The 15,380-nt window shown below is 43.9% G+C and overlaps 1 protein-coding gene across 1 annotated transcript; it reads right to left on the bottom strand.

Annotated features, from left to right (window-relative positions):
- Positions 1-5,662: 5,662 nt before the first annotated feature.
- igf2b (insulin-like growth factor 2b) lies at positions 5,663-14,123 on the bottom strand. The gene is made up of 4 exons (XM_035790382.2): positions 13,912-14,123; positions 12,938-13,088; positions 10,860-11,041; positions 5,663-9,320 (listed from the first exon to the last, which is right to left on the bottom strand). The coding sequence occupies exons 1-4, from the start codon at positions 13,984-13,986 to the stop codon at positions 9,084-9,086; spliced, it is 645 nt and encodes a 214-aa protein (XP_035646275.1). The 5' UTR covers positions 13,987-14,123; the 3' UTR covers positions 5,663-9,083.
- Between the last annotated feature and the right edge of the window lie 1,257 nt (positions 14,124-15,380).

Raw genomic sequence — 15,380 nt, 5'->3', positions numbered from 1 at the left:
CTAACACACAGTATACTCCAACAGGATGACAACCAACAAACAACATTCACTTCCCTGGTGTATTGGTCCAAACTCTCTTAGCACTCCACCACACAATTTCATACATCTTCGAACCACAAAACTAGTTCCCTTCCATTGATCACAAGTCAGAAACTATGGTTACATAATTAGGAAGGCCTCCACGCAGGGCCTGGCTGATTAGGAGCTGACAATTAGATGGCTTTGTGGGGCACTGAAGAAACACAAGCTCTTCTTTATGCCTTAGCCCTGCGCTAACTAACATAGCATAGCCCGGGATGTGGAGTGAAAGTGATTTCATTATGACATCAGCCCCTTTGGAAGGAGGAGACATGGGAGAAAAATAATTATTTAATTGTTTAATGTAAATTACTCCACCTTTGCATAGAGATAGAAAGAGCAGGAGAAGGAAGGGAAAGGCAGGTGGGACACACACAGAGCTAGGCTAGTCCAGGGTGTTTGGGGGGTTTGGACAGTTTGTCCTGGTCATAGAGAAATGGTGGTATGACCCCCTTTCCCTCTCTCTCTCTCTCTCTCTCTTTCTCTCTCTCTCTCTCTATATCTCTCTCTCTCTCTCTCTCCCGCTGTCTTTTGAGTCCAGAGCAATTAGGGAGGCATTGAGGGGACAGAGGAATGTGTGAGCACACTTTGCCCAGGAAAGAGCGAGAGGGGTGGAAAGAAAGGGGAAAGATAGTTAAAGGAAAGAAAAAAAGATAAAGGGTAGTAGAGCTTGATAAAGAAAGGAGAGATATAGAGAAAGAGAAAGAGAGAGGAAAGAGAGAGGAAATAGGAGGAGACAGAGTCCTGGCGTTGGCCTCTTGTGGCTGAGCCTCTGTGGCCAGGGATGAGATTGCCAAACCCTGTGTTTCAATAGTTGGCCTGGGCTTCTGTGCATCCCGTGCGTCCGGCCAACCACAACTAACACTAGTGTGCTCTTTGGCACTTTCCAATGTCAGGGGCCTGGGAGAACTGTGCCACCCACATCTCTTCTCTTTTCTTCTCCTCCCCTCCAACCCCTCCTACTCCTCTACCCCCTATTCCTCCTCTCCCTTCTCCTCTTCCTCTTCCTCTCCTCCTCACTTTATTTCTCCTCTGCTCTCTTCACCATTTGTTTACAGAACCCTTATCTTGATATCCAGAACCAAATCATACATGCCACTACTTGATTTCAGTCTTGGAGTAAAGGTTTTCAAATCTGGACTGACGAGCAGCAGACAAATCCATGTCCCCCTCTGAAAGCCATTCCCAATGCCTGTACCCAGCCCCTCCTCTTCTGAAAAGTCCACCTGTGTTTACAATCCAGGCTGCACCCACAAGATGTATGACCACATGGAAGAATCTGATATGGCATTTAATTAATTTAAAGCCACTGCAATGCTTTTGTTGAGAACCTTCATTGCAAAAGGGACGTTCCTTACTTCAAGCACCTCCTCCGCAAAGTAATGATTTGTTCAGATATTTAGTGATGCTAATCCTTTGCACCTAAAGATTTTACCTCCTTCACCTCACCTCAAGAGAGGTTACAGACAGACGTGAACATTTATGTAACAGATACCCGACCTAGTCCACACCCTTAACCGATTCCTCTCACCTCAAAGAACCTCTCCTCCTGATGACGAAACAGCAATGGCCTGAAATGCCTGGACAGGTGCTGGCTAAGTTTACAGAAAGAGAAGGAGAAATAATCAATTGTTAATAAGTCTGTTGAGGTTTTGGTTGTGATGCTGTGCCAACTCCTTCTCCATCATGCACCATCCTGACAGCCCCCGAGGCCTGAGAGAACCACATCTGAGACTTTCCCTCATCACCAGCCTCTTAGGAATTCTTACATAAACATCTGCAGGGCATGGGCACACACCAAGGCTAGCTCCAGCCTGGCGCACACACAAAGGCACACACCTGTGGCACACACATTCATAGAGGTATGCAGTCATGCAGTCATGCATGAACACACACCAGACACACACACACACACACACACACTCACCGGTGTGGTGAGTCCAGAGGAAGCCTGTAAGAGCAGGTCTGTCTGGTGCTTTGCAGCTGCGGACCATTCTAGAACAATGCTTCTTAATTAAAGGTAGCTGCTTTTAGGAACCGTGCATGTATTGCAGAACTCTGACTCTTATATTGAGAACATCTGCTGTTCATTGTCATGCCATGCATTGTGTTGTTTGCATGACAGACAAAGGAGTTGGTGAAAGCCAGGAGTGGCATTGAGGGGGACTGGTCTCACTGGTAATTGAGTTTATACAAAAATATTACTAGTGAACCACCATACATTTTCTCATTTTAAGATGTTGCTCCCATTTTCAATATACCAGTAGATTGTGACTGCAGGGTGTAAACTAAATTCGGACGGACCAACAGAAAACTATAAGACCTGAGGACAGTGAGTTCCAGTCATATAATATAAATTACAAGATCCGGTGTCTTCGGCACAGTTTCTATTCCAACGTTTCCTGCCAAGGTTTCTGGCCGTGTGTGTGTGTGTGTGTGTGTGTGTGTGTGTGTGTGTGTGTGTGTGTGTGTGTGTGTGTGTGTGTGTGTGTGTGTGTGTGTGTGTGTGTGTGTGTGTGTGTGTGTGTGTGTGTGTGTGTGTGTGTGTGTGTGTGTGTGTGCAAAAAAAAGGTAATATTTCCAATGTCTTATTTGTCTGGGTTTGCACATTCCTGTGCATATCAATTAGAATATGTGTGTTTTAGAAAAAGTGTGCATGTGTGTGTTTGTGTGCGTATGTGTGTGTGCATTCATGTTGGCGTGTGTGTTTACAGTGTCTGTTGTCAACATTATAATTCACAGACAAACTATTCCGTTCTACTCTCCTGGTTCAGTCCTGTTGTCAGCAGGTTTCTGGAGTAGGGTGAAGTTGCTCCTAGATGGTGATCTTGGATGATTTTAGCATTTTCTCCACTAATGGTTGAGGTTAGGATTAGGGCAGGGAAAGCTGATCCTATATCTGTACCTAGGGGCAACTTTACCCCTGAGCCGGGTTTATCCTGTGCAGGAAAATAGCCTCCTGATGAGCAATAAGGTTTCATGAGACTGGGGAAGGTAATTGAGCGGCTTACGATCATGTAACTGAAAAGAGGGGACACTGTTAGGAAGTCACAGAAACACTACACATGGACACACAGCAAACGCGCACTTTTTACACATTTTGTTACGTTACAACCTTATTCTAAAATGGACAAAATATTTTTTTCCCTCATCAATCTACACACAGTACCCCATAATGATAAAGCAAAAACTGTTTTTTATAAATGTATACATAAGTATTCAGACCCTTTACTCAGTACTGTTTAAGCACCTTTGGCCGCGATTACAGCCTCGTGTCTTCTTGGGTATGACACTACAAGCTAGGCACACCTGTATTGAGGGAGTTTCTCCCATTCCTCTCTGCAAATCCTCTCAAGCTCTGTCAGGTTGGATGGGGAGCATTGCTGCACAGCAATTTTCAGGTCTCTCCAGACATTTTAGATCGGGTTCAGGTCTGGGTTCTGGCTGTGCCACTAAAGGACATTCAGAGACTTGTCACGAAGTCCCTCCTCCTGCATTGTCTTGGCTGTGTGCTTAGGGTTGTTGTCCTGTTGGAAGGTGAACCTTCGCCCCCAGTCTGAGGTTTTGAGCACTCTGGAGCAAGTTCTCATCAAGGATCTCTCTATACTTTGCTCTGTTTGTCTTTGCCTCGATCGTGACTAGTCTCCCAGTCCCTGCTGCTGAAAAAACTCCACACAGCAAGATACTGCCACCATCATGCTTCACCGTATGGATGATGTCAGATTTTCTCCAGACGTGACGCTTGGCATTCAGACCAAAGAGTTCGATCTTGGGTTCATCAGACCAGAGATACTTGTTCTCTTAATCTGAGAGTCTTTAGGTGCCTTTTGGTAAACTCCAAGCGGGTTGTCATGTGCCTTTAACTGATAAGTGGCTTCCATCTGGCCACTCTACCATAAAGGCCTGATTGGTGGAGTGCTGCAGAGATGGTTGTCCTTCTGGAAGGTTCTCCCATATACACAGTGGAACTTTAGAGCTCTGTTCTTGGTCACCGCCCTGACCAAGGCCCTTCTCCCCCAATTGCTCAGTTTGGCCGGGCGGCCAGCTTTAAGAAGAGTCTTGGTGGTTACAAACTTCTTCCATTTCAGAATGATTTGAGGCCACTGTGTCCTTGGGGACCTTCAATGCTGCTGATTTTTTTGGTACCCTTCCCCAGATCTGTGCCTCGACACAATACTGTCTCAGAGCTCTACGGACAACTCCTTCAACCTCATGGCTTGGTTTTTGCTCTGACATGCACTGTCAACTGTGGGACCTCATATAGACAGGTGTGTGCTTTTCCAAGTCATGTCCAATCAATTGAATTTTCCACAGGTGGACTCCAATCAAGTTGTAGAAACATATCAAGTTTTACCAATGGAAATAGGATGTACCTGAGCTCAAGTCTCATAGCAAATTGTCTGAATACTTACGTAAATAAAGTATTTCTAGAAACCTGTTTTCAGTTTGTCATTATGGGGTATTGTGTGTAGATTTGCTGAGAACAAAATATTTAATCCATATTAGAATAAGGCTGTAACGTAACAAAATGTGGAAAAAGTCAAGGTGTCTGAATACTTTCCGAATGCACTCTACCTGTATCCATGCATGCGCATGGACACACTCTCTCGCTCTCTCTCTCTCTCTTTCTCTCACACACACACATTCCTTTTCATCAGAAATCTGTCCCACTTCCCAGCAACAGCAGCACATGTGCATCCCATCGCTAGACTACAGAGCTTCGAATTAAATGCTAAAACACAAAGGCCAAAGAAAACAAGATTACGCTCTACTTCTTAAGTTAAAAGCTTTTGATAGCAACCAAAGAACAACATTTAAAAACATTTAAAACGTCAATACACGTCATTGTGACCATAGTGTATCTTCCAATCACCATTTTCTCTTCTGGGAAGTCTCAGACCGAACCCCCGGTTGCATGTTTAGTTTTTTTCCCGAGCACTACACGGTTGATGATGAGTTGGTTATTGACATAGGTGTGTTTTGAGAGGTGTGTTTTGACCACAGTACGGCATATTTCTATCTGAACATTCCACCAACATGGTGTTCAGCTATAACGCAGCATTGGTGTGGCGTGCGGTATAGAGTGACATTTCCCTGTGGGTCAGTTTTGCATTTCCCCCACTAATGGTTAAGGTTAGGATTGGAGGAGGGTGAGCTTATCCTAGATCTGTACCGAGGGGAACTTCACCCCGGAGCATGATGTACTGTGGAGGGACAAGGCGAGAGAGAGTGAGAAAAAAAGTGAGATATTCTGCCGGCCGGTCCTTCACAGTCCTCTGAGTGCATGTTGGCACACTTTCACACAGCAGCCACGGCCAGAGTGAGAGGGTGCTAAAAGCAGCAATAGAGGAGGTATTCTTTGTAAGGCCTGGAGACGTACTAAATCATTTACATTGAACATAGTAACAGATTTTTAAAAAAAATATCCAAAAAGATGCTTCGACTTGACACTTTCTTTTGTTCTCACTCTCACCTCTCCTTCTCCCTCTCGCAGAGACACACGCAGACACGCACACACAGAACATGTACAGGCAATGGACACATCAAGACATCGTTAAAAAAAATGTACTGAAGAGACTCCAGGTGTTTGATAAAATGTTTATTTTATTGATATTAAAAATGAAAGTACAAGAATTGTGCATTTCAGACGTTCTAGCGTGCAGAGGTTAAATCGATAAAATATGCACAGGCTGAGTGGGTTACTGACACAAAAAATGTAGCCGATGCTCGGCAAAAGATCCCTTCATATCCAGCGCAAAGAAGTGGTTGTCTTCCACGCCATTCAAAAGAACACTATAGTAGCCTGTTTGAACAATACAATAGTGAATGCAGTCCTACCAGGAAGAACAAATTTCAAATAAAATAAAAAATAAACCATGTCGTTGTCACTGTCTGGAAACAAGATACATAACCGTCTGGGAAATATAATAATAATAATTGCACTGCTTTGTTACACAAGTGGAATATAGAGTCAAAGACAGGACATATAGGCATGGGGGTCATAAAGGTCGTAGTTCATAGGCTAGGTTAGGGCCCTCTTAAGGTGGAGGGGAAGAGAGAGGATATTCAGTATTGGCTCGATTCACCTCTACCCCTACTGGGACGAGTATCCGTTAAATATCCATCCATTTTATGGGCCAAAATCATATAAAATAGCATGAAAAAAAAGTTGTGGCACAGACTTCCATGGAGCCTATAGTGCATGGGGAGCAGTGGTTTGTCACCTGGAGAGCAGTGTCACTGTTGCCAGATATGGCTTAGAGATCTGTCGCCCGAATCCCACTATACTACTTCATCCCTTCAACTCAACAACAACTACACATCTCCCTCTTTAGAAACCAAAGATTTTCCTGAGTAGTTCAACTGCTTCAAAACTGGTCCAGTATGGTAGCCCTTCATCAAATACATGTTGATGATAGATCAGGGAAGGGGTGGTATGGGAGGAATGCTGCACTCCTGTTCCCATGGCAAAAGGCAGATAGAACATCTGGGGAATGTTGTTGAATAAGAAAGGGATTGAGAGAGGATGAGTGAGAGTTGAGATTGCTGTAGGTGACCTTTGTTTGACTTATGGCCAAATGTCACAGTGACATCATCAAATCCAGAGCAGGGTGCCCACCACACTGACTGACCACCAGCACATGCAAGTTACCCAGACTGCACTGGGAGGAAGGGTAGGGTGCACTCCAATCCCCAAGAGCCAATCAGAACGGAAGTCTCTAATACAACTATGACAATAGACCCTCTTGTCATAGTCTCTGGCCAGCAATACTAAAGTGGTTTAAAACGTAGTGGGTTGAGTACAATCAACGCATAATGTTGTTGAACTGGTATTTGCAATCAGGTCAGTCATGGATATGTTCTTTTTTTCCCATCCAGGCTTCTAAACGTCCATGCCGACCTGTGTAGTCAGAGTATGTGCCTATTTCTGTGACATAACATACCTAAGCAATCCAGGCTATTCTACTATTAAAATATTAATTTAAAGTAACTCTGTGGCAAATGAAAATGAAAACAAAAAAAAAGATTTTTTTTGGTACAAAGCATCTACAAAAAGAATTACAAGTCAAATGGGAAAAAAGAGATCATACAAAATAAATCTGTCAGTTGAGCATCAGTGCTATGTATATTATTTGGACCAATTTTTCATATATATTTTTATAACAAAATAAATAATGCCTTTATACAGTGCCCTTATTTGTATTTCAACAAACAAACAAAAAAGCTTGGCGGCTCATTACGCAAGATACAGCTCAGACTAAAAGAAAATAACACAACGTCCCTGGAAACTAATTTTATGTATGTGTGTGTGTATATATATATATACATATACATACATATATACACACACTGTACATATATATATGTATATATATATATATATATATATATATACACACACACACACATATATATATATATATATACACATGTACATATATATACACATTTATATATACACATGTATATATACACACACATATATATATATATATATATTCAAGTATTTGTTTTCAGGCAAAAGCATGAGAATACTACTGATATACAATTAAAAATAAAATGTTAGTTGACATTATTGCTGTTTTTTCCCTTTGAATTGAAATTTGTGCCTTAAAAACTGTAGAATAATATTATAACAATAACGATGGACAAAATGTTTTAACCAAAAAATGCCTATTTCGCAAAAAGCAGGAATGTCACGGTACCAGAAACTGACAGGGTTTAACTTTTTTTCTCTCCTTGAAACACAGATGTGAAAAGAAAAAGAAATATGTCAAAATCCCAAAATATTATCATCATTATCCCACTCGTTCTGTGTCCATATTAACGTGTCACTTCCTTCCAGAGCAGGCCAGGGTTCTTCAAAGCCACGACAAAACAGGAAGTACTGTCCCGGAACAAGAAGTCAAACTACTGTTCCAATCCAGGCGGTCCATAATGTCCTGTTATGTCCCCACACTGCTCCCAGTTCTCGTAGGGCCTTGGGGGCCAACGGAGAGGGGAGTGGGTCTCAGGTCCCCCTACCACTTCCTCAAGGGAGCTGTTAGCGCATTGTGCTAGCACGCACCGTCTTTTATTCTCCTTTTTAAAGTCACACTTTCCTTAAAACGGAAAGTTTTAATATTCATTAAAAGCGGGAAAAAAAACGTGCTTTTCAACCCCTTCTTCTCTCGAGTCCATCCTAAAAGCTAGCACCATGACATTTTTTTTTAAGCTACACGTTCATTGTTCATAAAAAAATAGTGCTTTTTTTTCCTCTTTCCTTTGACGTAATCCGTGGCGATGTGCAATTTTGCAGACTTCTTTTTCTGCTTTTTGTTTGTGATTAAAAGGTGCTGGAACAGGAATCTAATTTTACAAAATAATTCCTTACAGTGTGGAAGTCCATTTATAGTTAGAGGTGCAAACTAATAACAAAAAGGACTAACAGAGAGAATTTTTCTGCTTCGGGAAAGCGTTCTTTTATGCAAGCCGTTTCTTCACTTTCTGTTGTCTTCCACAAGGACAAAAAACATTCCGCCTGCTGTCCTCTTGACACTTGCAAGCCATAGAGCTCTTTCATCTTTCTTTTCTTTCTTCCTTTCTTTCTTTTTTTTTTATTTAAGGATCCACCTAAATTGCATTCAGCCAAATAGTTCACTTTTTGTTCATTGATTGTGTTGGTGTCTTTTGTGTCGGTGAATGAAAGAGAGAGCGCAAGAGTGAGAGTCAGGACAGGAAGAATGTGAACGTATGTCTGGGTGAGGGGGTCTAGGGTAGGTTTGGGTCAAAAAGTAGTAGATGGGCAGGGGGGTGGGTGGGGTGGTTGGTTGGTTGGTTGGTGGGCTCGGACGGGATTTGGGGGTGGGCTGGGTGGGGGGAAGGTCAAACGAGGACTTGCCACAGAAATGACGTCAGAGACAAAGCTATAATCCCCCAGTCTTTTTTTCTTCTTCATCTCCCTCCAAACTCGTTGTCTGTGCAAAGGGCTTTCGATGGGGGAGTTGGGGTGCTGGTGAGGAGGCTCAATTGTGGCTGACGTAGTTGTCCGTGGGGGGCAGGACTGGGGGAAGCTTGCTGGGCAGGGTGATCAGAGGCCGGTGGAACATCGCCTGCTCTTGGGCCTTGATCTTCACCGCCTGCCTCCGGAACTTCCGGGCCCTGAGGATGGCCGGGACGCCCCTCCGGAGCCGCTGAGCAGCCTTCCTCTGCCACGCCTCATATTTGGAATACTTCACAGTCACATGTTTTCTTGGGACATCCTGTGGAGTTGGGAAAAAGAGGGAGAGAGAGTTTAAAGAATTGTCGTTACATTTGGAGCTCACCGTACCTTTGAAGGTAGCCGCTGATTATGATTACCACGGCTATTTTCCCCTGACAACCCCTAAAGAAAGTTGTCAACAAGAGCTCGGCTCCGCCCCCTCATCATAATGTCTGAGGGAATCTCAATGTGACCACACATGCATTGTTCACTAAATGACCCCTCCCCCAACACACACCTATCTCAGCAGTAAACACATTCCGGTGAAAAAACACTATCCCTGGCCAATTCCTTAAAACGGTGAGACTGGGAAATCCCCATGCAGAGGGGGAGGGGGGGTTGTTTGTGTGTGTGTGTGTGTGTGTGTGTGTGTGTGTGTGTGTGTGCGCATGCATATGAGAGAGATAGAGAATGGGTGGGTGGGGGCAGAATTTATGCGCAACTAGTACTCCACCCTGAATGGCTTGTTTGGGTCATGCCACTTTGAGAGTACTCTGTGTGAAAGTGTCTCTTTCTCTCTAGACACACACACACCAATTGCAGTTTATCTCCCCATTCACTCCCCAGCCTGGAAACATCTGGGCGAGAGAGAGAGAGCAGTCAACTCGTTTCACTGCCAGGCACGACTGGGGATGTGTCCCAACATATCCCCCTTGCACTCACAACACCTAGTAGACATGTACCATTAGTCTTTAACATACCTAAACAGTCAAATAGTCCTAAACGGTCTTAAACAGTCATTAGCTGTCCTAAATAGTCCTATCGCCACCTTATTTCACAACCAACTGATGTTGACATTAAATGGCAGTTGAAAGTCAAAACGGAGGGATATCTATCTATCCAGCCCTGAGGGGGTAGTCGTAAAGAACAGGAGATGAGAAGAGGAAGACATTTAAGCGTTTTGGAATGCTGCCCACAGTTGAGGTTGTTGTTCACAGAGTTAAAAAGCCTGCAGCTTCTTTTGAAGTGTTCGTGTGCACGCTTTTGACTTGATTCACAGCGACTGCTTCTCAGGGCTCGATAGCTATTGCTGTTTCAGTGAAGGGTGCCAAATGTATGCACATTATGAAGCATCTAGTGTTCCATGACTAATCGAGGCACATTGCAAATGTTGAAAAAAAAAGGAACTTGATGTTCTTTGTTTGGGTTGTTTTGGGGCTGAATGGATCTGACCCTAAAACAGGCAGGTGTAACGTGTTACAACAACATCTTCTCATCCGCTCACTTTCTCACCAGCTGTGACCAACCTGCAGTCGAACCTTATCCGCTCTACCCAAATGTACTCTCTCGGGCCCTGGTGTTTTCCACCCCGGTCAGCAGTCTCGGAAGGAGATACTTGCTTACCACCGACTATTTTCGCAAGATAACGCAACCCTCAAACGGCTTTATCGACACTCCCACAGACGGGGGCATACGGGTTCAGCACGCGGTGGAACGGAGACAAGGGAGATGTGGGGATAGATAGGGACACACACGGACAGGTCAAGGACAGAGGAGGACAGGTAGGGCTGGTTTCCTGGTTTCCCCATACAGGCCGTACCTGTTTGATTGTGGGCACCATGGGAATGATCTGTAGAGAGGTGGCCGACACGTCCCTCTCTGACTTGGCAGGTTTGGCACAGTACTGCTCCAACAGGTTGAGGTCACAGCTACGGAAACAACACTCCTCCACGATACCACGGTTCTGGGAGCGTCTGCTGTTAGACCTGCTGGTTGGCCTACCTGCAGAAAGAGAGAGGAAGGGAGATTGAGATCATTAGGAGAGGAGAGATTTGTAATTCAATTACAATGAAAGTGAATCAAGATAGCAGCGTTGGCAATTTGGCCAAATCCATCAAATCCATAATGTTTCCCCCCAATTTGACAGATCCAATTGGCCCACTTCACTTTGACCAAACACAGGATAAAAGCCTATCTAAGCCCAACTCTGACAAAAGTTGCTGTTTGTTTGTTGGTGTGTTTGTGTTTGGAAGTGGTCATCTTGTTATGTTATTTAATTAAGCCATCCAGAAGTCCTTTAGTGGGTAAATACAGCAGTAAATACTCCTCACACACTGTAGAATATGCAGACACAACACAGCCAAGCACAGAGAGACATAACCGAGCACAGAGACGAGAGACACACCGCCAAGCACATACTCACGCAGCCAAGGAGAGAGAGAGAGACAGAGACACACATAGCCAAATACAGACAAAGAGACACATAGATCTGAAACCCTCACTATTTGGGTGAGTAAACACACAACATGGACACTCTCCTTTGACCTTATCCCTTGCCAACACAGCAGAGGGAAAGGGGGAGGGGGAGTCCACATACAGTACATCTGAAAGGCTGGGGAAAGACAGGACGAGCGCTGATAGAGAGATAGAGGGAGAGGAAGAAATAGAATGGAGAGAAACGCACCGAAAAGACATTGAGAGTGTGAGTGCCTTGCATTATCTATCGGCCTTAGAGGTAGATCACGCAAGGGAGGCAGAAAGGAAACGAGTGAATGAGAAGATATGAGAGAGAGAGGTATGAGAAAAGAGAGACAGAAAGGGGGGTGGGGGTATGAGAAGAGGGAGAGAGGTGGAGGGTTAAGTAAGACGTGGCACAGGGGAGTACTATCCATGATCAATAACGGCCTTGTTTTGAAGTCCTTCTTCAACCCCCTACACAATGTTGGAGAAACCTCAGGAGAGGCCAGACCAGTGTTTCATTGCAGGAAGAGAGGAACATGAGAGAAAAGGAAAGGGTGAACCAGAGGGGGAAGGGGGGCCCATCTATGTCGGCCCAAATTGGATAATGACCTCTCTTAGCAAGCAGCAGCACAAAGATTTTTTTGTCAATGCCATTGGGTGGGAGATGACAAATGTTTTTTTTTTTCAAAGTGAAATTGTCCACCTTTAGTTTTTGCTGCCTGTGTCAGGGGGAGAGGAGAAGACGGGGGAAGTGAGGACAGGAACCATCTCAGTTCTACATACTGATAACTGCATGTACAAGTTATTGTAAAATTCATTTTAGGTCAGCTAATAATAACAATCACATCATTGTTACTATATGCTATAGTCTAGATGAAGTCTACTAGAAGAGCAATAACAGGGCTATTAATAATAGTACCGTAGTAATCCTCTCTCAACCGAAATAATTGAATCCTTCAAATCTAGATCAAACGGCAGTGTGGTTGCCTATAGCCTGGGAACATTCGTGGTGAGGTGACTGGTATGCCTCTTGGGTGCTATTACTTTCCCCCACGGAATGTGTGGTAAACAAGTGGCCCATTGTGTCGTATTGAGTTGTGTGTGCCTTCCCTGCTCGCCGCCCTTTCATATGCAATCTGAGGTAGGCTACAGCAACAGAATGCGTCCACTCAGTAGTATCGCAAAGGCTTTCGTCTTCAGACACATCGCAGCGAAACACAGCTGGTTGTGTATGTGTGTGTGCGTGTGTGTGTGTGTGTGTGTGTGTGTGTGTGTGTGTGAAAGAGAGCGAACACAAGCATACCACACACAGTGACAGACACAAAGATGTGCTCTCAGTACAGGAACACGAGAGTCAATGTAGTTGGGAAAGCCAGAAGAAAATAAAAGGGGAAACACAATGAAATAAAAGTTACAGCGGGTATAAGTGGAACCTACTGAAATAGAATCCTCTATCTTCACAGACGAACTGCAGCGCGTCCACCAGTTCTCCTCCACATAGCGTTTCTGCCGAGGCCACTTCAACGATGTACAGAGTAAGTGCCAGCGCAATGACCAGCACTCGATTTGACGAAGACATCATCTTGACCTGAGGAGAGAACACAACATAAATAATAAATAAGCTTCTAATCAATATTTTGCATAAACGACCCTCACAAATAACCTACGGCGTCTTGAAATGTATCCAATATGATGCGTAAAACAAAATCATGATTTTTTTTTTTTACAGTTAAAAGTCTGGCGCAATTAAACATTTTAATGATGTGCTACTTTGTATTTGCGCTGTACTTTACGCAGTGATCAGCTATCGTCCTATTTGCAACTCGAAGATGTGCTTATTCTGTGGGAAAAGATACCATATCTCCGCTGAACGCTTACACAACCGGCTCAACAAGTTGCAAGACATGCTATTCAATCGGCAACCATCTCAATCCCCATACTCAGCATATATTCCCCCTAGCTCACCCTCTGGTAACGGGGGAGATTGAGCTCTATCACCCGCAGGACTCGCCCCCTAGCGGTCTTTGAGGTCTCCCCTGTTTGTCCCGAGTTCAGCAAAGGGACGCACTAAGAAGATGCGAGTGGAGAAGATCATGTTTCGGCACAACAGTGCCCAGAGTAAGGATCTTAAAAGTGACCGTATTGTAAGGTAGCTAAATGCAAGAATCAACCCATCTCAATATCTGCACCTTCAACATTCTCACCTCGTCAAGTTATTTATATTTCACCGTGTTCTCAAATTGTCCCTTCTCACCAAAACAAACACACACAGAAAAAAACAAGCTCGGGTAAAAGCCCGGAGAGGTTGTCCCAGCCAGCGTATTCGATGTTTTTGCAATGTAGAAATAATGATTGTTTTACTTGCATAAAACAAGCAGAAGAGCAAGAAGTGTTGGGTCTCCATAGATTACCTTCATTCTTGTGTTTTCCGTTCTCCGGCAGGTGTGGCAAACTGAGTGGTGTTCGTGTCTTTTCTGGGTTTCCATGTCAATTGGCAGTAATCGAACGTTGAGCGTTATATTTGGTTGGAGAGGTTGCAGTTGAGTTAGTTTCCCAGTTGGTGAGGGCTATAGAGATGTTGAGTGAGAGGCTGTCCCAAAGACCAGGCGACAGGCAAAAGTTCTCAGGGAGAAGTATTATATACCAAAACCCGCCCCTTACCTCCCCCCCTTCTCCATGCCCACTCCCCGCGCATGTCTGAACCGACCGAGAGGGCTCGCGGTCAAGATAAGTGGTCCAACGACACTCTACGGAAAAGTGCAAGAGAGAGAGCGAAAGAGAGTGCGCGCGCGCGCGTGTGTGTGTGTGTGACAGAGAGAGACAAAGACAGAGAGACGGAGAGAGAGATTCAGTGATCCAATATGGAACAATTCCATAGTCATTTTCCACATTTAGTGTTAGTATTGGTAAAGTGGGACCCTTCCTGAAAATGAGCTTCCTGGAACACCTTACACAGAATCATCCCATTGTCTCAACCCCCAACATGATACCATTCTACATAGCTTAAGAACTCTTAATACACTATACAAAATAAAATAACGATTTAACACAGAATGGACGACTCTTCTTCAAACATTGTCCTAAATTGTCAATACTGGCCAAGTGAGACACTTAATTCTTTATTGTAAAGGATAAATGAGAGAGTAGGCTGCAAATGGAGTGTACAATGGCTACTTTTTTTTTTTACAAGCGTATGTAAATGTCGGGCGGCGATGGAAGTGAACAATACAGTCATCTGAGGCAGCAGGTTTAAAAAGCACTTGTAGTTTCCTTCTATAGGTGGATGCTGCCAAGAGGTCTGTTGACTTAGCTTGTGACATGGAACTGACATTGACACTGTGGGAGCCGTTGGCCAGTGTTGCAGAGGTCAGAAAAAAAGCAGAGACAAGAGAGACACGGAGCTCTGCAATGTGAAAGTGGACTTTGATATCACCTGTGAATCTATGACCTAACTCCAGTAAAGGGAAGGACATGGACAGGAAGGACAGGAAGATTTGATCTGCACAATGGACTAGGTCTGTATTTTGCTCAATTAGCTGAAATAATTCATATAATTCATTAAAATAATTCATTTTAAATTCATTCAATTTCATTTCAATGGCAAGTGAAGTTCCCTCAGGGAAAAAAATCGAATTGTTGTTGTTATCAGAGGGCAACCCAAACTCATTCAAAATGTAATATTGGACATCGATCAGAAAGAGCTTCTTCTTCTTTTTCCAGCCTGGTTCCATAGGTTTTATCACACAGCAATTTATGACAAGCTGTGCAACAAATTCATTGATTATTGTATCTGCACTGTGCCTACGGCTCTACTATGGCAATGACTCTTAAACAAATTCCCTTTGTTTGTGCATCATTATAATGTTCTGTCTGTGTTCTC

Source organism: Oncorhynchus keta, chromosome 17, assembly GCF_023373465.1.
Source record: "Oncorhynchus keta strain PuntledgeMale-10-30-2019 chromosome 17, Oket_V2, whole genome shotgun sequence".
Classification (NCBI taxonomy): Eukaryota; Metazoa; Chordata; class Actinopteri; order Salmoniformes; family Salmonidae; genus Oncorhynchus; species Oncorhynchus keta.
This window is presented reverse-complemented; position numbering and strand designations above follow the sequence as displayed.

Bases quoted from the DNA above. Each gene is read 5' to 3' on its own strand.
- igf2b (XM_035790382.2), bottom strand. From the start codon at position 13,986: ATGGAAACCCAGAAAAGACACGAACACCACTCAGTTTGCCACACCTGC. The intron at 11,042-12,937 runs GTAGGTTCCACT...CTCTTTCTGCAG, and splicing joins AGATAGAGGATTCTATTTCA to GTAGGCCAACCAGCAGGTCT. The intron at 9,321-10,859 runs GTACGGCCTGTA...CCAACTCCACAG, and splicing joins TGGTGCCCACAATCAAACAG to GATGTCCCAAGAAAACATGT.